Genomic DNA, 23,920 nt, shown 5'->3' on the forward strand with positions numbered 1-23,920 from the left:
TAACAGTTCAGAGAAAGTTACAAAGTGAAATGTTATCAGTGGTACGATCCGTCTCTCACCTGCTGGCTTGCGATCACATAAGAGCAAACAAGGGTGGAACCTGCGAGCTAACAATAACCACAACATGAAACAGTGACGGGACGTTTAATTCAGTGTTAAAAGAATGCAATTTATCGAGAAATTAAACAAACAATTTCAAATTTTGAAAAGCGAAAGTGTAGAGTAAGGGGTGTTGCAACATATGCATACATGCATACATATTTATAGTGTTTTTTTGTTGACTGATTCAAACGATTTGAAAATACATTTTATTTTTACACACCGCTAATTTTTTACCCTTATTGTGGCCTTGTTAGCACCTTTTTTAAGTTTATTTTTTGTAATCATTTTTCTATTTATTCACTTTGAATGAAATCATTCTACTGATTCCTCAAATACTATTCGTATCATTTAGTATTAAATGTATATTTTCAGTTTTATATTAAAAATACAACCTTGTGAGGAGCTCAAATAATGTGAAAAATGTTCCAGAACAATGCAGAACAACATTTAGGAATGTAAAAGGCAGCCCAGTTTGGTCTGAGATTTGGTCTCAGTTCATTTCAACTATTTTGTGTTTCTGTTTGACTAAAGATTTGTACATTTCAAAACACAAGTTATTCGTTCAAATGAATTTTCATCTACTAATATGATTTGACTATTACTACTGCTACTACTACTAATAATAGCAGCAATCTTGTACTTGTGTGTTTCCAAAACTATTTCCGTGGCACCAGCAGTATGCTAGATTATATGTGAGCAGATTAGCAGTATGTTGTAGGTGGGGTTTGGTGGGGTTAGCCGTGTGTTGCTCAGCTCCAGCAGGGAAACCGAGAGACCTCCCAGTCACAGTGGATTTACAGACCAAATGTTTAACAAGTGATCCCTTGCAGTCCTATTTACCCTCCTGCAGCTCTGGGTGTGGTGTCCCTCCATCTGTTCTGGGTAGCTTCCTTTGACTTACAGCTCACGGATCTGTCAGGGTGTTGTCTGAAACAGTGGCAGCAGCCACAAGAGAAATGACTCAAGACACCATCTGCTTCCAGTTATACAGTGACAGTCTGTAGGATGACATCCAGGATGAAGCTAAACCACGACAGCAGGTTAAGAAGAGGAATGTGAGGCAGAACTTGGAAGCTAAAGAACCGAAGCTTGGATCTGACGGGAAGTGCGGTTGAGCTTGCGCTGAGTCACTCATGGAGCCGAGCTTGGAAACCTTTACTTTTCCATTACTCTGTGGAATTCTCTCCTGTCATTGGTTACTCTCAGCGACTACCAGCTGCTTCTACTTTTAGGTTAGGAAAAGTATTGCTGTGGTAAGACATGAGAGAACGGTGTATGGATACATCGACTGATTTTCAACAAACTGGAGCAAAATCAGGTTGGACTTTCAGATGTAATGATATGACTATTGAGAAAAACTTTTCTGACATTGACAGTAAGAGGAAGTTGCATGATACTGGAACCAGTTAGATGAATGCATGCACCACTTAGAAAAAGTTTTCTGATCACAGTCAAGCTAAAAGTCTCAAGTGTGAGCAGTATCACATCTACACTGCTGATATTGTTGGGAAAGCTTCCCCTCTAATAATCACTTTCTCCACGAGTGACACCAACTTACTATAAATGGAGCAGCAAACAGCCATCCTAACATTTTTCAGAACCTTTCCGGAGGAACAAAATTTCGACATACTGCAGGAAGATGCCGAGCTGAGTTTCATTCAAAAGAAAAGTTGGGACATGACTTTTGAAGATACTCTTGAGCGCAAAAAAGACTCCTTATCATATGTTATGTTGCCTGTTAAAGGGGAAACGATGACTTCTTACCCAGAGGGACATATAACTCTGAGGGAACCAGAGAGTGGCTCCAATATAACAGTGGAGAAGATGAATCATATCAACCTAAAGAAGCAAGATGAGCAAAGAATGACAGTAAACACTGAAAATGGCTCAGCAGAGGAACAAAATGACAACAACTCAACAGAGGAATTTTTTCTGAAAGAGCAAATTCCAACACAGTGCACAAACGATAAATGTGATTGCTGTGCGCCGGTCACTGACGTGCAGGATTACCCTGAAGAACCCAAGCAGGAAGTTACCAAAGACATCCAAGTAATGGATTCCACGAAATCTGCTTCTAATACTGCCGTTGTGGGTTCTGATCTTGACGAATTTACAAGCATAAGACCCAAAACTAAACACGTAGTGATAACGGTGACTCGGACAGAGGGTAGTTTTGAAGAGGAGGTAAGGCCAACATTAGAGCAAGCTGAGGAGCAGCCTGGTGAACCCCCCTGCGTGGAAATGGAGAACGTGGAAGGAAGAAAAATTATGGGAGAAGACATAAAAAAAGAAGAGAAAATAGATCCTCAGAGCCCCAAAGACAATTCTCCACATATTGAGATTGCATCAGCGGTTGATAACCCCCTGTCAGGATCAACCAGCTCACCCACAGACACGCAGATCCAGCTCCCTGCTCTATTCAGTGGCCTGCGGATCCTGCGGAAGGGTGTGGTGGGGCCTGATCATGACACCATAGCTGAAATCAAACCTTCATCTCAAGGTGTAAGAAGGAACGTTTCCCCTGAGAAGCAGCTGGATGCAAAAGTTCAGGGAAGCTTCCTAGATCAGATCTCCCAGTTCTTGAGTCGGGAGAAGAGAGGGGATGAGAACGAGGACAAGAGGGAGCTCAGTGAGAGGTCGGAGGGAGGCAGCGAGGAGGCTGAGCGAGATGAGACTGGAACCACAGAGGATGAAGAGAGTCAAGAGATGGATGAAGAGGAAGCTTCAGAGTCTATAAAACTTTCTGTGTCCAGTGCAGAAGCAGCTTTTGATGCCTTCAAGGCCTTCTTCACCCCGAAGCCTTTGAGGAAGGACCCGGCAGAGAAAGTGGACCTGGAAGCAGTGAGGAAGAGGAAAAAAAATGAAAAAGATGTCCTCAAAGCCTTTTTTGAGAGAACCTCCATTAAGACATCAGCGAAGAAAGACCAAGCTGATGGCAATGTATGAATCGTCTTCATAAACCAGAGAATCAATATGAATCTGTTCAAATATTTCACAGTCAGGCACTGTTGGCCTTTGTGAAGAGAACACTTGTGATGGATCAGTCAGTACTGCAATGTCGTATTTCACGCGTAAAACCGACAAGCTCTATCTTCTACATGAAAAATCTCTGTGATTTCCCCTCCAGTCAGAGGCGTCCACCCCAGCAGAGGGAGAAGAACGAATTCCTGGACGTCTACAAGCTGTCTGGCCACCACTCAAGGAGGAAAAGATCGGGCTGAAGTACACAGAAGCAGGTAATATTTCATCAGAAAATACTGAACTTCTGTATTTGTCCTCATGGTTTGAAGTAATGGCAAAATTGACCACTATTTTTCACTTCCAACATGTCTTTCCTCTTTTGAATAATAATAAGCTCAAACTTGCAGAATAGGATTAGAGTGATGAAACTTTCTTTGCCAAAGAGTACATAGTTAAGCGCTGCTCTTTTTGTATTTCAGCTCAATACTGACAGGACTTATAGTGAGAGAAAATTCTTAGATTTTACAGATCCCCTTTATGTGAATTAGGGTTGAACGTCCTCAGGAAGAATCCCGTTATGACCAAACAAACCATAAATGTCAGCCTCCAAAATGACCAAATGACTACAAATGGCTGTTGAAAATAAATCAACATTTCTGTTCAACATATTCAGTGACAAGCAGCACATTATCATCATCCCAAACTGACACCTTTCGTGTAGGATTAATCTGTTACGCTGCATCGGTGTGTATCTCCTACCGATAGTTGGTCCGCTTTTAGTCCCGCCACTGCAGTAACAAATGTATCCGCCTTAAAGGGAAAAAGCTAGATAAGAAGAACATACCCTCATTTGTGAACAAGGCTCGTGAAGACAAAGCAATAGAACAATAGCTGCATTTGCTCTGTGATAGTAGATGTAATATCTGCTGGCTCTCCCGCAAAGGTAAACACAGCTCCACCCTCTGTGTGTCTAATGCAAACTAGCCTGGTGACTCCACCTGCAGCACCTTTTAGTTTTTGGTGTATTTTTTAGTTCAACTTTGATGTTCCCATAATGGTTTACCATGTCAGACAGCAAATAGCTTCAACCCTGCGGGGCTGTGGACCTTTTTGTACTGCCGTTATTATTGTTGGCAGCGGCAGAATGAGACGTTCACGTCCACTACCTGCTCTGCACCAGACAGCAAAGTTACCAACAGCTGGTGAACATACTGGAGCATCAGCTGCGACGGAGCAAGCTATCTCCCTCAGGAGTTGTTGGAGAGCAAACAGAACTAAACCAAAGGACTGCTTGTGGTGCTCTGTATCTGTCAGTGTTATATTAATAACTTGAATGCTGCCCCCAAGTGGCAAAAATTCCATCAGTGCAGGCTTAAACTGAAAGTTTTCACAAATGAGGGGGTGGGGTGGGGGTAGTAGTACCTGGACAATCTGCCCCTTCTCACAATCTGTTGAGTCATTTATTCCAAATGAAAAACAAACTGTTTTACAAAATGTATGGAAGAGGAACTGCACCCGTGGTGAGTGCAGAGCGTGTATTAGTGCTGGAGGTAGCAGAGGAATAACAAACCAAATTCAAAAACCCAGATTTAAGAACCCTTCAGAGCTGCAAGCTCCTGCGGAAAGAAGCCAGTTTAACAGAGCACAGGCAGAAAGGGAGGGGGTGGAACAGTGACAAGAACACAAGCACTTCCTCTTCATTATCACCACATATCTTGGTGATCTTTTAATTAATGGGAATCACATGAACCAACGGTTTACTGGCTGTTACTTAATGGCATTACTGTATTCAAAGAGGGGAAAACAAACAACTCAATGCAGGTTAATTTATATTATTGACCGGTGACCGGGGAAAAGACGACTAAAAGGTGAAAGTACTCTAAATACGTGGTGCAAAATTTTTTACAAATGGCTCTTACTTACCCACAGCGCCCCCCTGTGGATTAAATCAAAAATGTAAGTGAAAAATGTTGGAGGGATCACTCCCGATTCCAATAGGATACGCATTTCAGCTCATATGTTTCCACACAAGGATCAAAACAAACAAAAAAAATGCTGTAATGACATAAAGAACTGTTCCCACTCCGACTGACACCACCAGGCTGCTCGGCCCACCTACCCTCTGCTCAAATGCTGATCTGCATTACGACGGAAGTTTTGACCTGAACCACTGTAAATGTCTCTTAAATGTTTAACGTCTTGGCTTCAGTGCATGATACTCTTAAATATCTGAATGGCTTTAAAGTATTACAGATCACATCTAATATACACGACTAACGTGCATCAGCTCCCCACTTATAAAAGCATGGAAATGTTCACAACAGAAGGCAGTTCTCAAGTGTCTCGCGGTTGTTGTAATATGTTGGTCTGCGGTTTCACTATTGAACCCGTCATGGTAAAGAAAATTGAACTGAGTACCTCAGCTGTAATGCAGGACATCTGTTGTGGTACAAGAAAGATGCTCCTTCTCATCAGTCAGCTCTTGTCTCTCCTGCTCTTTTTCCTTTTAGAACACCAGGCTGCTCTTTTGCAGCTAAAGAGAGAATGCAAAGAAGAGCTGGAGAAGTTACAGGTCAGTGCGAAGGATGGGTTCATGAAAAATACTGCAAATGTATTGAAATGGACAATGTTCAGATCTGTGTCATGTCAAATGATCTGATCTCGACTTAAATGTGTTGCTGGATCAAGCTGTTACACCTCTTTCCTCCCCCTATGGCAGAGTCTGTATATTACATTAATACTGCTGCAGGTTTGATGCGGAGGAGCTCAGACAAATTGCAACTGTGCACCTTGTCGGCACAATGTCTGCTGACACTTTCAGATTCTGAGAAACCTTTTTTCCAAAATTAATATTGGAAATTGCAAAAGCGCAGGGACAGCGTTACAAAAACTCATTTTCTTGTGGAGCAGACACAATTTTCATTGTCTAAAAGTATTTTTTATGAAAGAATCATTTTGTTTTGTAGAAATTCCTTTAAAGTGAGCAGGTTTATGAGCACTGACCGTGACTGGACTTTTGTCTCTCATATTTCCAGGAGGACTATGGCCAGGAACTCTCCAGACTCAGAGTGGAAAACGAGGACAATGTCACCCGTCTGGAGCTCGCCCTGGCTGAGCTGCAGGCCAAGCTCTCCCAGGTTGGGACCTTTAATCGTGGAGACTTCAGAGATGTTGCCGTGTCAACAGGAGACGACTTTTTACACAAATCCTTCCGCAATGTCTGCATCCAAACAGACAGAGAGACCTTCGTCAAGACTGCTGAGGATGAAGGGGGGCACTGCATTAGCCCTCAGCAGCAAAAGTTGATCCCCAAAAAGCTGGACCTGGCTTCCATCAGCTTGAGCCTGGCTGGTCAGCGAGATGATCTACCGTCCTCATCACCTGACCCAGCACCTCTTCCTCCTCCCCCTCCTCCTCCTCCACCTCCTCCACCTCCTCCTCCTCCTCTGCTCCCCTCACCAGCTCAACCCTCTCAAACAACATTACCCCTCAAAGGAGAAAATCTCCCCCCTCCTCCACCTCCTCCGCCATGTTTTTCACCGGCTTTGAACCAAATGCAGCCCTCAAATGGCCCTCCACCTCCACCCCCTCCATTAATGTCAGGTGTAGCTCCCCCACCTCCTCCTACATTTGGGGGATTCATTATGGATAAACTTCCCCGGAAACCCGCAGTGGAACCTTCACGACCCATGAAGCCTCTTTACTGGACAAGAATCCAGATCCAGGACAACAAGTAGGTTCAAATACCGTCACTCGTTATAACAATGATATAAAAATAACCACCAACCACGTAGATATAAGAAGGGAAATAACTTGTTTTTTACTCAGTTGTAACATAACTTCACAGATTAAATTAGTAAGTTTTATAGAAGTCAAACTTAAATGTTTTACGAAGGAGAAAATCCTTCCAAAAATAACGTCAGTTTAAACCACATTCAGTCAATTCAAGTGTCTCTGCGATGTCGGAGTACAGATGAAGTTGTGTCTTTACCCACTAATACACGACGTAACAAGACTTGACAGCCGTTTTTGTTCGCTGGATTCTTCAGCTGTCTTCTGAAAATCTGATACTTTGTAAAAGACAATCTTCTCCCACAGGAACCGAACTCACACATTTATCTAGTTTAGCAGAAACTTTTCCAGCCGAGCGGGTGTTTATGTTAACCACAGTCTCCGACAGTTTCTGTGCGGCTCTGCTTTAAACATCCTTGGAACTGGAAAACTGCTTCGAAGCTTTTGAGTTTTGGACAGAGAAAATACATTCTGGCCCACTTGTAAGCAATTTTCTACTGCTGTTGTCAGATCAGCTGAAATTGAGCCGGCAGTTTTCACCCTGTCAGATATTCTATTAGGAATGATGTTTTGTTTTGTTTTTTAAAGTCAGACAATTACAAAAAAGGAGCAGAAGAAGAAGAAGAAGAAGAAAAAATAATAATTTTATGCCTTTATTTGCTAAATAATGGTTGTTGCACAGATTATAACCACCAGGTAATTTATTGTTTCAGGTTGGATTTATTTGGGCTTTTTAGGGGTGACATCAGTATTTATGAAGTGCATGCATTATTTACATGTTACATGTATTTATTTTTGGTGCGGGTGAAAAGTTTCTGCGACCACATTAAAATAGCCGCAGCTAATTATATGTTAGGGTGTACAGTTTAGAACATCCACTTAAAATTTCCATCAATAGTTAATTAATAATGTGGAATTTAACACACAGAATGAGGTTGATTTTTTAAGACTGATTTTTTGTTTTGTCATTATTGACAAATTGCCAGAAAAAAACATAGAGAGAAAATGACCAGATCCATGTGGGTTACTCCTTCACATGGAAAACTAAAATTTATTAAGAATTTTGCTTCTCTCCTCTTTTTCTCAGTAACAAAACACTGTGGAATGATCTAGAAGAACCAAATATAATTAATACAGTGGAGTTTGAGGATCTCTTTGCCAAAACCACCACACAGCCAAAGAGGAAGCCACTGGCAGAGACGTATGAGAAGAAGGCCAAAGCCAGGAAGGTAATGTGCTACCCTGGATCATTATGAAATAATATGAATACAGGAAAGGGATTGCAGTCTGTATTTTCATCACTAGAGGGGGCTGATTTCATTGCATTTACAGATGCAGCACCATGACACACAAACTGATGCAAAGTGTTTTTTACATTTTATTCTTATTTTATACTCTCCATTCTTGTGTGAGCATGCATTCAAATTTCTGAAAGACTTTAGGAAGGAAGATATGATGAAAAAAAAGAATGCACAACAATTATATATATATATATATATATATATATATATATATATATATATATATATATATATATATATATATATATATATATATATATATATATATATATACACACATTAAAGGCAAGAGAAATCGGTCCCGGTCACTGAATTTTGCATCGAAGCACTTGTGTATGAAACAGTCTTTCATGCCTGACAACCCTAATGGCCCAAAGTGCTGATGCTTTGAGGTTAAACACACCACACCCTGTGTTTAATTTACTCTCTACACAATAGACTGTTTGCTAATGGCTCACTAATGGTTTCAGATTCTGACATCATAATGCTAATTCTCTTCCGCTTGTGTGTGTGCGTGTGTGCGTGTGTGTGTGTGTGTGTGTGTGTGTGTGTGTGTGTGTGTGTGTGTGTGTGTGTGTGTGTTAGATCATTAAACTGCTGGACAGTAAGCGTTCTCAGGCCGTGGGCATCCTCATATCAAGCCTCCACCTGGAAATGAAAGATATACAACAAGGTGAGTTTCTGCACCAGTCAGGCCCTGATTGCTGTTTGATTCTGACTTTAGCTGAGACTGTTTGAAGTTTTATTCTACTAATTGTCATAACGATTTTAACATAATTTGTCAAAATATTGTAAAAAATATTATATTAGCTAGGAAAGCCACATGTACATCCATTTGCATATTTAACAGTTTAAATGAGCTGATGATGTCAGCACATCATGGCTATTAAGGGATCTTGTTCAACAGTTTAAGAGCATCGTATCGAAATGATAATTATCATAATCAATCCAGAATTTCAAGATTGACGTGCCGTTCAATTGAACATTCATGTTTGTTTTGGGACATTTATAATTCACATTTTATACAATTATGTAGAGTAGTGTGACATCTGAATAATTAGACATTATAATGATCCAAAATCTGAGCGAGAGGGAGCATCTAGATATTGAATCAAAAAGGTCCAGAAACAGATCCTAGAGGAACTCCAGATTTGACTCTTGTGCTTAGTTTCCTTTCAGATACACAGTAGTTTCTGTTGTTTCATTATTTCAGCATGTATTTCAATGTAAGTAGTGGTTTTACATTGTGGTTTGTTGATGTCCATGTTTTGTGTTTTTGCACAAAAACTACATTGTTTTCTCAGTCCCATACATCACAGTATTAATTTGTAAGTAGGTGATTGGGTTTCAATCAAATGACAAATGTCTCTTTATTCATCATATTCTATACTCATTTGGATTTACATTTGAATCAAGAAGCTATTTCATTTCTGGAATCATCCATCCATCCATTTTCTTCCGCTTATCCTGTTAAGGATGGCGGGGGGGGGGGGGGCTACAGGCGAGAGGCCGGGTTCACCCTGGACAGGTCACCAGTCCATCACAGGGCCAACACATAGAGACAGACAACCATTCACACTCACAGTCACACCTACGGTCAATTTAGAGTATCAATCAGCCTCGTCCCCTCTTGATGTCTTTGGACTGTGGGAGGAAGCTGGAGTACCAGCACTTCTTCCCCCCCCAAAAATATTCAGAGTTTGACCCAGATCCCTTTGCTACGATGGAAAGACTTTCAAAATAACATTCAGATCTAAGCGAGAGTCATCGCTGAAACCTCAGCGAATACAAATAATCTAACATCGTCTCATCTCTCATATATAAAAACTGGATTGCCATACATATCTAAACTAGTATTTCCCAGCCAGCAGCCTTCATCTGTAAACATTCAAGTAACCACAACTCCCTGAACATCACCCTGCTTTAAATTTAACCCCAGAATCACCTTCTCTTTCTGAAAATGAGCTGGTGGTGAATTTAAAGTAGGATTACTGACTAGAAAACACCCACGCACGCACACACACACACACATATATACACACACAGACACACGCACACAGACACTCGCACACACTGCAATGTCAGCAAAATATTTTTCAAATATATTCTCTCTTTGACCTCATCACTTTGTCACTTGTGTGCTTTTTAACGCAACTTAATTGTTCCCAACGGGGGACAAATGAAGTTTTCTGAATCTGAGTCTAAAACCAGCTCAGGATCATCAGTGAGACAGAAAAAGGCCTTTTGCACCGGCATGCTCATTGCTAATGTTCCAAGAGCGGGAAGCAAGTTTTTATTTTATTTTATTAATTCTGGTTATTATGATTAATAGTTACATAGAATAAGAATATTTGAAATAGAAAAATCTCATCTGTTCCCATTGTTTCCTCTCATGTGTGTTCAATAACAAATCACATATTGTTATATTGAATGATGGTCATTGAAGAATTTCAGAATTTAATAGTTTGTAACGGCTCACGTGGTTGGTCAGATATATAGATTTTTTTTATTATTGATTAAAAAGAAAAAAAAGGTTACAAACATGAGGTTAAAATGAATCTCCAGAGATTTGTTGAAGACAGTGAATCAGACTAAGCAAGGAAATTTAGCCGACTGAGCAAAAAGCCTGGAATATTAGTTGCTTTCCTTAGACCCCAGACAGACAGACAGACAGATCATATATATATATATATATATATATATATATATATATATATATATATATATATATATCATGCAAAACAAAGCCAATTGCTTGATTTGGTTAAAAAAAACATTTATATTTATTATTTTATTATTTAATTTTTATTATTTATTTATTATTATTTATAAATCATTATAAACGTATGTTTAAACACAATAATGGTGCTGAACCTGAGTTCTAGCAGATGTGTCCAGGAGTCAAGGGTGTGTGGTTGCGCAGCTGAGACCAGGAATCCTTCCTTCAGCCCTCCGAGTGCAGAGATTTAAAAACATTCAGGAGGACGAACTTGGTTGAGAATAAATCATATTTTCACCTGCATAGTCCTTCTCCCTCTCCTTGGGTTAAGATGAACAATGACATTATACCCAAATTTTTGGGTGCATCAATGGAGTGGAATGATTGTTGACTTTTAATGCTCATAAAGTAGCTATTCTAATGCTTGTAAAAAAAAAACTAAAATAGAAAAAAAAACACGACAGCCTTTTTTTACCCACTTTGCCATGACACAATAATAAAATGTACTTTTTTACATTCCCATCAGCTGTTCTGACTGTGGATCACTCTGTAGTGGACCTGGAGACGATTGAGGCGCTATATGAAAATGTATGTATCGCACTTCTTTGTCGTTCAACTCCACTGAATCTTATTGTAAAACTTACTATCATCAACTTGCTCATGAATCAGAGAGCTCAGCCGGAGGAGCTGGAGAGGATCAAGAGACACTACGATACTTCGCAGGAAGAGGACGTGAAACTGCTGGACAAGCCGGAACAGTTAGTATTGACACACACTAGACAAAATCCAGGCCTACCCACTAGATTTTAACCTGACATTTTCTGCTCCAGGTTCCTGTATGAACTCTCCCAGATTCCAGACTTTGCCAGCAGAGCTAACAGCATCATCTTCAGGTCAGCCTTCATTGAAGGGATCGCATCCATCCAGCGCAAGCTCAGCACCGTCTCCTCCGTCTGTACGGTAAGGAGGAACACTTTTTCAGCGCTCATCTCGGCGCTGTTGATGAGGACGTGAACGATGGTGATTCTGTGCTCATCGTCCTTGCAGCATCAGCAGTGTAAAAACAGGCTTAACGAGATGTTAACACCGTACGTGCTTTCTCGTTTTCAGGCTCTGCTGGAGAGCAGCAGTGTAAGGGAGGTGATGGGGCTGGTTTTGGCTCTGGGGAATCACATGAACGGTGGCAGCAGGGTTAGAGGTCAGGCTGATGGCTTTGGCCTGGAGATCCTGCCTAAACTCAAGGACGTCAAAAGCAGGGTAATATTGGAGTTCTTTTCACTCAGTACATTGGAATAAAAGCCGGGAGTGGCAATGCCGTCATGTCATGACTTTTGAAATTGTGTCATCTTGAGTTACCGAACCTTGTTTTAATGAGTTAATTTAGCTTATCGTGAGCTTTTCGAGGTTGTTTTTGGTATCTGATTAGTTCATAGTATCATTTTCTGCAGAAAAAAAGCCTTTTGTTTTCTCAAAAAAACCAAGATGAATTCTAAACTATATCTTGTAATCTTGACGTAACAGCATTAATAACTTTACTTTATTATTTTACCAGGAATATTCCCATTGAAAATAATTCATCACAAGCAAATCCGTTCCATTTGCACCAGTGAATAATTTCTCTGGGTAGAGAGGAAGTTCAGCATTCAAGCTTGCGAGAAATGGAAAGTTAAAGGCCATGAGCGACGCTACTAGAGAAATCAGACGTGAGATGGTCTGCCTGAGACGAGAAAGGAAATTTTCTTCATTGTCCCTACAATTTAGAAGAAAAACTTCCAGCTTGCGAATTCCCTGATTTATTTGAAAATGTCAAGCATAATTTCAATGGTGTTTGCGTGTTTCCAGTTCATACACAAATCTTCTACTTTTCCTCAATTTTTTTCTCCAGGACAATCGTATCAGCCTGGTGGACTATGTTGTGTCATATTACCTGCGTAATGTGGACAAGGTATAGATTTTAAAAGACCTAACAGTTCATTTTTAACCTGTTTGTTGTCGTTGCTCTGATTTTGTCGCATTGTTTTCCCGACAAAGTTCACACTGAGTGGTTCAAAAATATTTCTAGCATGTCTCCTGTGTCCTAAGATTAATTTTTCACCCCTGGATTCCGCCCCACCAGAACGCCGGCTCAGACAAGAGTATGTTCCCGCTTCCTGAACCTCAAGACGTCTTCCTGGCAGCACAGGTCCATTTTGATGACCTCAACAGAGAGCTTAGACAGCTGGGAAGAGATCTGACAGGTATGTGATGTCATAACAACGAGTGTCTCTTTCAGTGACTTGAAGAAAAAACAAACAAATGCTCTCCTCCCTCGCTCATATTTAATGGTTACACACATTCCTCCACAAAAACATGGAATCAGACAGACGGTGAGCTTCAGGGAAGAGTCTCGCCTTGTGGTCATTTTGTTGTGTGTTTTTGTTTGAAAACCTCAGCCAGTCTGTGTGTAACTCTATCACTGCGATTTTTACTCTGGAGAGGTTCCCACAGACCAAACCTCGGCTCAGTCTGGCATCGTTTTTCCTCAGACACCCCCGCCTCCCACATCTCACCACCCTGGTTTCCCATCACTGGCCCCAGCCATTCAGAAACTATTTATACTTTGGGCTAAAGGCCCGCTTCTTTGACCAAACTTGAGGTCGTGAAAGCCCCAGAACAAAAGATTTCCTCCTGGACTTTCTTATCCTCCTTGCCTGCTCTCTTTTCTCTCTAAGTGTGCCCACATGACGCCATCCAGCCAGTGAATCCAGTGTTATAGACAATGCTTACATGTAAACCATTGTTAGCGTATTATTGTCTCTCTACATGTGCTTTTGCATCATTTCTGTTTATATGTGCGTGTACTCAGAGACTAGTAGGAGTCTTTCTGCTGATACTAGCCTGGCGCCTTTTAGATCCAGCTTCTAATCCTTCTGCCCATCAGATCTCCCATCTTTGGGCCTTTGTGCCCCTGTCGCCAGCACAGGGCGACCATAGCTTCCCACTTATGTAATCTCCAGACCTCCAGTATCTGTAGAATCTGGGCACGGGCCTCTGCACAGATGCACTGACCCTTATCCTGCTAGGCTGTATCATCTAGGCTCCAGTGTGGCCCCCAGATGTGTGCCACAGATAGCTTTCTTTACCTTTCAGCACAGTTTTGTCTTATCGACCTGTCTACCCAAACCACTGTGCAATCTGGATCTCCCGTCGCAAGTTCCTTTTGTGCCGGCTGTTTGAAGCACCCTCATAGCTGCTTTTGTCAGTCTTCACTCTCCCTGTGTTTTCGGTTTGCTTGGTATGAAATGTTTCCCAACATAGTTAAAGGGGGTTTAGTTTCTCTTCAGTCAACCATGACGACTGAGGCTCTAGAAGGTGATCCAGAACAGACCGAGTTCAGTTTGTGAGGATGTTGAGAGGATTAGTTCAGCAGCAATTTGCTAATTTTCCTCCCGTTTCAGTTCTGGGTTCTAGACTGATATCAGAAATACAACTCACATTGCATAAAAATGTCTATCATATGAAGTATTGACAAGTCCAGCCAGCGATCTGATACCAGAGAATCGTATCATATTAGCCTTGAAATGGGGATCTGCTCCCTCCATTTGCTCCTTTTGCTTTGACTGGCTTAAATTCATTGTTCAGCACTTTTAAATCGGCGCCTTGGATTATCTGATCGACGCCGTGCCACCACGCTATCCATGTGTGTGTATTGAATCGACTCTTAGTATATAGTCAAGTTCAGGAGTCCGAATCTGTAGGGGGACGGAAAAACACGATCAGCACACGTCTTCACAGGGCAGGAAAGGGTTTATGAGAGGTTTTGCTAATGATAAGCTAATATTAGCCAGTAGGTCTGAAGGATTTGGAACAGAATTTTTTTTTTTTTACCATGGAATTGACTAAAATGTTTGAAACCAAGGTGTGTACATTGATAGTCACGATGACACTGTTTCAGGACAGGGACGTGGAAATCCCCCAGAAGTATTCATAAAAGCAGGGAAAGTATCACGTGTTGGGACACGTTTTTTTTATTTGATTCTGTCCGATCAGAATCTCCGTGAGAATCAAACGTCGCCTAAATCAAAGTAATGTGTCATTTGTGCATTGTACCTCATTCATAAAATGTTCCTATAGATAGGTCGGAACAAGCATCAGGCTTTTCATGCTGTCTGCAAGGCTAAATGAGGGGTTAAAAAAGACCGTTTTTGTGGACAAGAACACATCATCTTGTCTGATTATCACCTTGAATTTGATTCTTGATCCAAGATTCCATATTGGGTCTACCTTAAGTATGTTTATTGAAGTATTCTACGGAGAATATAAAATCAGGCATTATTCTTGAGGGGCTTTTCCAATGGTAAAGCAGGAGTCACATTTCGGACAAGGGAAAGGCATTCTTAATCCCCAAAGCAAATTGAACAGGAAAAACAAGAGAACATGTTTTGGTTCTCTTGAAGAACTTTTCTTGTTCACCTATCTAAAGATCTTTGCTGCACTATAATATTCCGTAGGGTGAGCCACATGAATCAAATCAGTGGCTTTGTAGGATTTCTGTCACTGTGGAATCTCATCGAGGTAATACTATGCCCCCCCCCCCACACACACACACACACACACACACCATGACACCAAATGACTGCTTCAATGTAATTTGTGTTATTCCAGTTTTTGCCTCTGTTTATGTGAAGGTCCATAACCCTCTTCAGCCTGAAACAAGCAAACTGTTCAGGAACAAAAGACAGACAGAAGAAAGAAAGGCTCGCCACACAATACAGAGAGAGATACTGGCCTCCACAGTTTACACAAATCCTGAATGAAAACAGTATTCTTTTGTAATCTTATCTGGGAGATGTTGATCGAGAGTCGGGTGGAGGGGCAGGGGCTTGGCTCCCTCCGCAGCCTCTATTATGACTGGCTGAGCAGACTGGCTCCTCTGATCCACTGATTGGACGCAGAGCAACACGGAGCCGCAGACTGGCAGAGGAAGAGAGAGAGAGAGAGAGAGAGAGAGAGAAGGGAGAGAGAGGGAGAGGGAGAGGGAGTGCGGTTTTTCGTCGCCATCTCAAGGTGAATCTCAATATCAGGGGAGGAAGCTGGGCTGATAACCCCCTCCTGCACAGGTGGAGTTGGTTTAACCCAGAACTCTTTGACTCCATCTGGTTTTCTGTCTCTTCACCTCATATTTTGGGGTTTGAAGCTGCATGATTCAAGTTAAAAGAAACAAGTATCAGTTCAAATCTCAAATACTGAAGGGGGGGGGGGGTCACAGCGCACAGGAGGTGGCACATCAAAACGTATTAGTGAAATCTGGAGAGAAAGCTTTTGAAATTCCATCAACACAAAAAACAAAAATTGATGGACCACAGATTGTTTATCAGTGTCTTTGCGGCTCCTTTTAGTCATCACATGGAAAAACCCTCGCGAAAAAATCGTGGTATGAGGTCAAACTTGTTGATTTATGGGAAATAGAGGCTCATTGTATTACAGAGGTGACTCTTTATGAGCCTACTTACCTGCTCATCACTTTAATGTCTTCCGTCTTGGATTTCACATTTTCAAAAGTCCCTGCTACGCGTTTTTTTTCTTCTATTAATCATAGCAAACACACTAAAAATTGTCACGCAAAATAAGTTCAACGAGCAGTAAAGATGTATCTTCTGTGCGACACAGTTATTCGGGCCAAAATGAGAGGGAAAAATATATATTTTTTTGACTTTTATGAAAAAAAGGATCATATTCAGTACCTAATACAGAAGTAAACAGACAAGAGTACAGGCAGCCTCCATGTCAACCTGTCTCTTGTGTTTGCGCTGCACAGTTTATTCTTCTGAATAGACTCTGGCATAATCTTTTTAAAGTCCTGAAAGCTGATGATAATATGGGGCCGATGTGCCCAAAGATGAAGCCTTTCCTTATTCGTGAAACAAATACTGAAGAACAATTCCATAAAGCACTCTGTGACCCTTGTTTTAGCGCGAGGGGCTGATATCTCGCTTCTAAAACGACACGCTAACGTTACGATACGGTTTCAAATTCTGGCTTCATTCTCCCTGTGTCACGACTTTATTCTCATCAAATTCCAACTTTAGTCACATAAATTTATGACTTTATCATTGAAATCTCCCAATTTTTTTTTTCTCAGTGTGGCCCTAATACTCTTTTCTTCTGACTCTCATCATGCAGGGTGTGAAAAAAATGTTCAGAGGGTTTGTTCTGACTCTCCTGAGGAACACTTGCAGCCATTTAAGGACAGGATGGAGGCTTTTCTTCTCAGTGGTGAGTAGATGTACGTTGTGGACATCAAAACAGTGTCACTCTTAGCAAATTGGTGGTTTGGGAGTACATTTTTGTGTCTGGGTTATTCCATTGTCTTTACTAAACATTTGTATTTGGTGTGTGTGTGTGTGGGGGGGGGGGGGGGGTGAAGGCTAGACTCAGATAAGGATCAGACAGACTTGACCGAGAGACGATGAGTCTGTTCATCTTGAGAGACGCTTTCACTGCAGAAAATATTCATCTTACTAACAACTAAACCAACCCGCCTCCTTCCCCATAGGAAAGCTACCAAAATCATGCAGATTAATGTAAATGCATTACACTCTTTACCTCTGCCAAGGACATCACTTTTTTTTTTTTTTTTTTGGTTTGTCTGTTTGTCTTTCTGCAGAAAAGACAAACAAATAATATGGCAGATGGGTGTAGAATGAGCCAGGCAAGGATGCATTCAATTTTTTGGGGGCGATTGGTCATAGCCTCACCTGGTGAAAACAGGAAATGACATGGTTACTGTCACACTTTGATGTCCTCGTAAGACCTTGGTGATCCGTTAAGGCAAGGAGGACAATTTTGCCATAGAACAAGAAACTGTTATGACTGGACTCCACCTTTTCCTGGCTTGGACACTTCAACAAGTTAATTTAAGTGATAGTGCAACCTAGTGGTTACAGGACGTAAGACTGGTGTAACAAACATTATTAGGTTTTTTTTTGGGGGGGGGGTCCACTCATCACTGCTTGCTGCTTTAATTACTGGACCCAGCGGCTGAAAGTCTTTATGATGTTGCTTAATTCGTTAATTGCTCGTTTTCCTTAGGTTCTTTCGCCTTTTGTATCAAACATAAAAGCCGTTTGTTTACATGTTCCCGGACATCTCGTGTGATGTCACGTGTGCATCGAAACTTTAAAGAAAAAAATGTTCTGAGATGCATTTTAAGTGGCAGTTGTAAAATCATTCAACTTTATGAGAGAATGTGTTTTGAATCAAAAAGATTTAGGAGCTGCAGTTGCAGTGGAATAACGTGAAGCAATTCCCCCCCCCCCCCCCCCCAAAAAAATCAGAATTTGATTTGTTAATGTGGACATTTTCCTGGAAACTGAATCCAGCAAAATAGCAGGCAGACACACACATTTAGTGAAACTGCATGATAATGACAATGCTATTTGAAAGTGGCAGCAAGAATGGTTCCATTGTTGCAGAACGGACTGTTTTGAATAAATTGCTGTTTTTAAAACACGGAATAGTTGTCTGGCACCAGTTGACGAGGTCGTCGTCGTCGTCTTCATCATAGAGGAGCTTCTTGTTGTCATATTTCTATAAAATAACTCTCCACGGGGATTACAAGTCTTTAAATTTGAATCTGTCTGTGTTTGACATTTGCTTCCAGCACGGAAAGAACATGTGGAGGCCTCCTATCAGCTGATGGCAGCACAAAAAAGGTTGGGTGAACAAAACGCATCACAGTCACCTTCATCCGGCATTTAAAAAATGATTTCTGACATCAACGTCTCTTGGGTTTTTGGAAACTCTTCAGCAAACTTTGAACTGACTTCCAGATACCAGACGATATATTTTGATAGCAGATCAGGGGTATCGTTTTCAAATTGTTCCTTTTGTAAACCGACGGTAACAAGTTATGACATTCTGCTTCAATCCCCCTCACATAACATCTGCTTCTAAAACTTCCTCTCTATCATAGTTTATTATGTTTTTATTTCCATGACTCCTGACACATCTTGCTGCTCAGTTTTCAGGACTTGGCTCAGTACTTCGAGCTGAAGCCAAAGACAGGAGAGAAGGAAGTGACGTCTGGTCACTTCTTCATGCTGTGGTTTGAGTTTTGCGCTGACTTCAAGGCCAGGTGGAAGCGGGAGAACAGGAGCGTCTCTAAGGACAGGTATTGGTGTGAATGTATAAAGTTGTCACCTTTGATTTTGAAACTTGGATTTATTCATTTCAAGCAATAAGATCTCTTTCTTTAGCTCGTCATGCATTTGGAAAATTAAGTACTGTTGCAATGAGACACGATTCCGGTTTTAAAATTAATTTCTGAATAAAAAAAACATTTTCTAGAATGTCATTTAAAAAAAAAATACAGTAAATAATTCACAAAATCCATTTTAACTTAACCTCCAGCATTCTGCAAAGGCCTGCTCCTACTCTTCCACTGATTGGTTCTGATCCTTCTCACGCCACAGGCCTATAGGCCAATCAGAGGCAGAGTCGAGTTGTGGGTGGGTCTTCTGAGGATGCGCACCCAGGAGGGTTATGACCATTACCACCTCAATCAGAAAAATAAGACCAACGTGTCAACTAAATTGCACAAATCTGGCTAAATAGTTGCAATCTTGTTCCACACTGAGGAACTATAGAATGGGTTTTGGGTCGATCAAACCAAGATGTTCAGACATCTCTGCTTGCATTCGTGAATGGAAGAAGCTAATTCACTTTGACTAGTCATGTGATTAATATTCTTAGCTAACAAAGATATTTTAATTTGAATGTAATCTGGTATTTATCATTGCAGGCTTAACGAAGCCCAGCAATCCGTGAAGAGGATTACAGGAGAGAAGAAGGTAGAGACTCGAAAGATCAACCCCAACAGCCTGGTGAGTGAGATGCTGGACTTTAGGAACAAAAAGTAGCTATAAAAGTAGCTGCTGTTAATTTTAAGGTGATCACACTGTTTTGTCAGTTTAATATCAATGCCTCTATATGAGACCATCCGTCCATTTTCTACCGCTTATCCTGTTAAGGGTCACGGGGGGCTGGAGCCTATCCCAGCAGCCTTCGGACAGGTCACCAGTCCATCACAGGACCAACACATAGAGACAGACAACCATTCACACTCACAGTCACACCTACGGTCAATTTAGAGTATCAATCAGCCTCGTCCCCTCTTGATGTCTTTGGACTGTGGGAGGAAGCTGGAGTACCAGAGAGAACCCACACAGGAACAGGGAGAACATGCAGACTCCACACAGAAAGATCCTGTGCTGGAGCCGGGACTTGAACCCGGAACCTTCTTGCAGTGCTGACCACTGCACCACCGTGCCGCCCCCTATATGAGACCATTAGCATTTTATATTACATAACGATATTAAAACAGTGTTGACCAGCTACAATTTTTCATCTTTCACGTCATCTTATTTATCTAATAGCTCCAAATATTGTGGAGATGCATGACCTCATCCTTACACATTTTGCAAGCCAAATATGTCATGTCCTTCTTTTACTTGCTCCCAAAACAGATTGTGCTCTCGGCAGTCGGAGCCAGGCAGATCTAGATCTTTACCGCAGCATTCCATTGCAAGTCGGACATTTTATTTCCGATTAAAATACTCTCCAGTGCATTGGCTTGGAAAAACAATATCTGGAAAGCAAAACTCTAGTAATTTCGTTTTCTTGGTCTTGTGGCGTAACACACACACACACACACACACACACACACACACACACACACACACATAATCACATTAAAAGGGGGGGGGGCGAGTGACATTACTGCAAAGATTTATCAATCACAAATCAAATAAATAGAAAAAAAAACAATAACCACAAAGTGGATACCGCAAAATAATCAAATAATAAAACGCTTGTTCTGTTACCTTCTAACTGTGTGTCGCCATATTTGCTGTGACGGCATGTGGAATGTAGTCGATGGTATGTGTTGCTGCTCAATATGAATGCAATCTTGATCCGTAGGCAACAGAAACCTAAGTAGCAGCTTTACGTTAAAATGATGCGTCAACCAAAAAAGCCTCCCAGAAAATGTTCTCAATCTCTCAAAGATGTTTTTCCCTTCTCAACTCTTTGTGTCTCCAGAATGCAGTAAGAGCCAGCTACCCATATTTAGCTTCAAGCTAGCGACACCCAGTTGCCACCATCTACTGACAACAGTGAAAAAATGTCAGTTTACAAACTCTCAAGTGCATCATTGAGTGTATTTTTTGTCCTCTTGATCCAGCTGTCTGTTCAGTAATCTACAAACACTTTGATTTGAGCTAAAAACAAGTTACGACTCAGAGGTTCAGCACTTGTTCACGTTAGCGTTTAGCGCGACTAGCTGGCGCATTCAGTTGAACCAACTGGCATGCTGTCATTCGCGCTTGTTCTCGGCAGCGTAGCGGGGATTGTACCAGACGATGCGCTTGAGAGTTTGTGAACAGATATTTCGGACAGCTTCGTTGTTGTTGTGCAGCACTAGCTTGACGCTAAACATACGTAGCTGACTATTTCTACATCCTGGAGTCACGATGAAGTAACGCAGCTCAAGACGCCCATCTGTGACTTCCAGAAAGGCAAAATATGCTTTTTGGCCGATTTGTTTTGTTGTTTCAGTTGAAAATGTAGCCATATTCACACACAAAATACTTTTGTCTTGCTGCTTTGAATTGATTTGTTAAAGATTATTTGCATTGCGACTTTTATTGATGCCACGATCATATTTTACTCCCGAACAGAAAGAGCGTCTGCGGCAGAAAGAAGCCAGCATGTCGTCATCATAAGACACTCGGGAGGATGAACAAACTGTAAGAAGATCAATATCATATAACTTTCTCTCCAAAATGGGATCCAACTGGATGTGAACCAGGACACCAAACTTTTTCAACTTTTAATAGCACATCTGACTGTTATTTACGTGGATATGAAGGAATATCATTGACTGACTGACGTGTATTCATTTTAAAAGGACTAATATTGATCCAGTATATCGTCATATCGTCACGGTTTCACCTCTGTATCGATTGTTTTTTCATTTTATATTTTACATTGATTTTGACACGTAGAGAAAAGTCTCTAGAGCATTTTTTTCCACAATAAAATCAGGTGAGATTTGTGATGTAAAAGCTTGAAAGTTTTATTTTTTTTACATGATACACAAATTATACACCATAAAAAAAAATCAAGTGGCATTTAAGCAGTGCAGGTTGTAAAAAAACAAAAACAAAAACAACAACAATCATAACAATCACCAGGACTTTCATCGGAAATCCCACACAGTGGAAAGCATTTAAACATCCAAGTCCTCAGAAGAAGCGTCATCGTGCTTTTTTCTTTCCGTCTCCCGCTCCATCCTTTCTTTTGCAACAAATACGACATGACAGATCGTTGCAAACTTCCTGTTTCCCCGGCTCGTTTCACACAAATGAAATCAACTTTCTGGTGACAATGTCCTGTAAATGATGAGATATCTTTTCAGTGATGAATTATAATCATCTGAAAATGAACACATCATCAGTGATATTGCATTACAAATCCTCCCCGTGATATGTGTTTTTTTTTATATGTACATATTCATTATTATGTCTCCGTATTAACATTACTTGCACTTTGACAGAAGAGGTGTATTTTTTTGAACATTTCCATTTGTTTATCCGAGTATTCGATCATAAATTTTAGTTTGGATTTTTTGCCGGAATTTAATTGTCTTTGTTTGGTATTTGATGGTGGTTACTTTGTTAGATAAGTTTATCTATATATTGTATAGTGCAACAAATTGAGGGATGGACAGTGAAACTCTGGGCTGGTATCAACACTGATGTTTAAAATAATTTGATACCTGATGCCCATACTGATGAATTTATTTGATGATCTTTATTCCCACTTTTGTGCCAAGCAAACAAATACAAATCTCTGTTAAAAAGAGAATTAAAAAAAAAAAGTCTTTCAGTCCTTTATCACTCAGTTCATTTTTAAAATGGTTTTGGTACCGATGCGTCCCTGCAAAGAATCCCACGAGATATCGCGATAACGATCTCTATTTCTCTCCTTTACGACTTTAATCCCCCAATGACAGCATGCGAGTTTAATTAGTGATTGATTTAATATCTTCTCAGCATTCGATTAATAAAATGCAGTTGTTAGACTCAGGAAATTCCTCCTCCCATTTTATTCCCCCCCTTTTTTTTACTCTTGCAATGCTGCTGTGTCCTTCACAGGGAGGAGTGAATAATCTGTAAATTTAATCCCTCTCTATGGTTGCGCAGCGGCACTGCTTGACGCGCTGGACGCGTTTCTTTCTGGTGTTGGGGCTTTTTCCTGGGCAGAAGAGGGTGTAGGTGACGGTGCTGAAAGTTTTGGGTTTACAGGCGGAGCAGGACTGAAATGCGTTACCGTCCTGATAAACATGCCGCGGGATGTAGAAGGAGTTGCACTGGCCGTAGCAGAAGCGGTTGACGATGGTGCGACTCAGGCAGCCCTCTTCGTGGATGGTCTGCTTCAGCGGCTGCGTCTTGCACCAGTCCAGACGCAGGTACCGCCGCTCCGTGACGTGCAGCGCCTCCTGACTGGACTCCAGCACCTCGTCGGTTGTTGTCACCGAAGCCGTCCCGCGGGAAATAAATCCACTAATGGGGGGCTGTTGGCACCTCTCGGATTCATTCGGGTTGGATTTGTTTGGGTGAGGGAAGGCGCCCTGAAATGTGGCGGCGTCTGTCCTCCTCGGGGGGCTGAGCAGCAGCGCCAGAAGGGTCAAAGAGGTCAGCAGAGACGGTGTACGCATCCTTGAAGCTGAAGCAAAACAATGGAAGGTATTTTACGTCCAGCTTTAACACAAAGCTTTTACGCACAGCGTTTACGCGCATTGTATTTGGAGAATCAAACAAATCGTAAGTTACCTTTTGTTGATCCTCATATGAACATTTAGTCCAGGATGTTTCAAGGAGTGTTCTCTCCTCTTTAGTGGCTCTTATGAATTACTGACTGAGGGTTTTGAAGTTTCACAACTTGAGCAGGACACGCCCCCCAAGATCTTGATCCGCACTTTATCTGTTTGAGAGGAGAAGGA

At 41.2% G+C, this 23,920-nt stretch overlaps 2 protein-coding genes across 2 annotated transcripts in view; one reads left to right on the forward strand and one right to left on the reverse strand.

Moving 5' to 3' along the window:
- fmn1 (formin 1) overlaps positions 1-22,439 on the forward strand; it is a 30,714-nt gene extending 8,275 nt beyond the window's left edge. Inside the window, exons 4-19 of the mRNA XM_086189843.1 lie at positions 3,230-3,338; positions 5,574-5,635; positions 6,099-6,796; positions 7,943-8,084; positions 8,742-8,829; positions 11,402-11,463; positions 11,545-11,633; positions 11,706-11,835; positions 11,986-12,132; positions 12,761-12,820; positions 12,992-13,112; positions 17,038-17,130; positions 18,518-18,569; positions 18,878-19,027; positions 19,658-19,739; positions 21,594-22,439. Coding sequence (XP_086045969.1) covers positions 3,230-3,338; positions 5,574-5,635; positions 6,099-6,796; positions 7,943-8,084; positions 8,742-8,829; positions 11,402-11,463; positions 11,545-11,633; positions 11,706-11,835; positions 11,986-12,132; positions 12,761-12,820; positions 12,992-13,112; positions 17,038-17,130; positions 18,518-18,569; positions 18,878-19,027; positions 19,658-19,739; positions 21,594-21,638 — 2,130 coding nt within the window. The 3' untranslated portion in view covers positions 21,639-22,439. The remainder of the gene's footprint in view (positions 1-3,229; positions 3,339-5,573; positions 5,636-6,098; positions 6,797-7,942; positions 8,085-8,741; positions 8,830-11,401; positions 11,464-11,544; positions 11,634-11,705; positions 11,836-11,985; positions 12,133-12,760; positions 12,821-12,991; positions 13,113-17,037; positions 17,131-18,517; positions 18,570-18,877; positions 19,028-19,657; positions 19,740-21,593) is intronic.
- On the reverse strand, positions 21,933-23,889 carry grem1a (gremlin 1a, DAN family BMP antagonist). The gene is made up of 2 exons (XM_086189844.1): positions 23,751-23,889; positions 21,933-23,643 (listed from the first exon to the last, which is right to left on the reverse strand). The coding sequence occupies exon 2, from the start codon at positions 23,633-23,635 to the stop codon at positions 23,096-23,098; it is 540 nt and encodes a 179-aa protein (XP_086045970.1). The 5' UTR covers positions 23,636-23,643; positions 23,751-23,889; the 3' UTR covers positions 21,933-23,095.
- Positions 23,890-23,920: the final 31 nt, after the last annotated feature.

The sequence above is a fragment of the Aulostomus chinensis genome, chromosome 20 (genome assembly GCF_037954235.1).
Source record: "Aulostomus chinensis isolate RoL2024-O1b breed Wild chromosome 20, RoL_Achi_v1.0, whole genome shotgun sequence".
Taxonomy (NCBI): Eukaryota; Metazoa; Chordata; class Actinopteri; order Syngnathiformes; family Aulostomidae; genus Aulostomus; species Aulostomus chinensis.

Coding starts and splice junctions, on each gene's coding strand:
- grem1a (XM_086189844.1), bottom strand. CDS start 23,635: ATGCGTACACCGTCTCTGCTGACCTCTTTGACCCTTCTGGCGCTGCTG.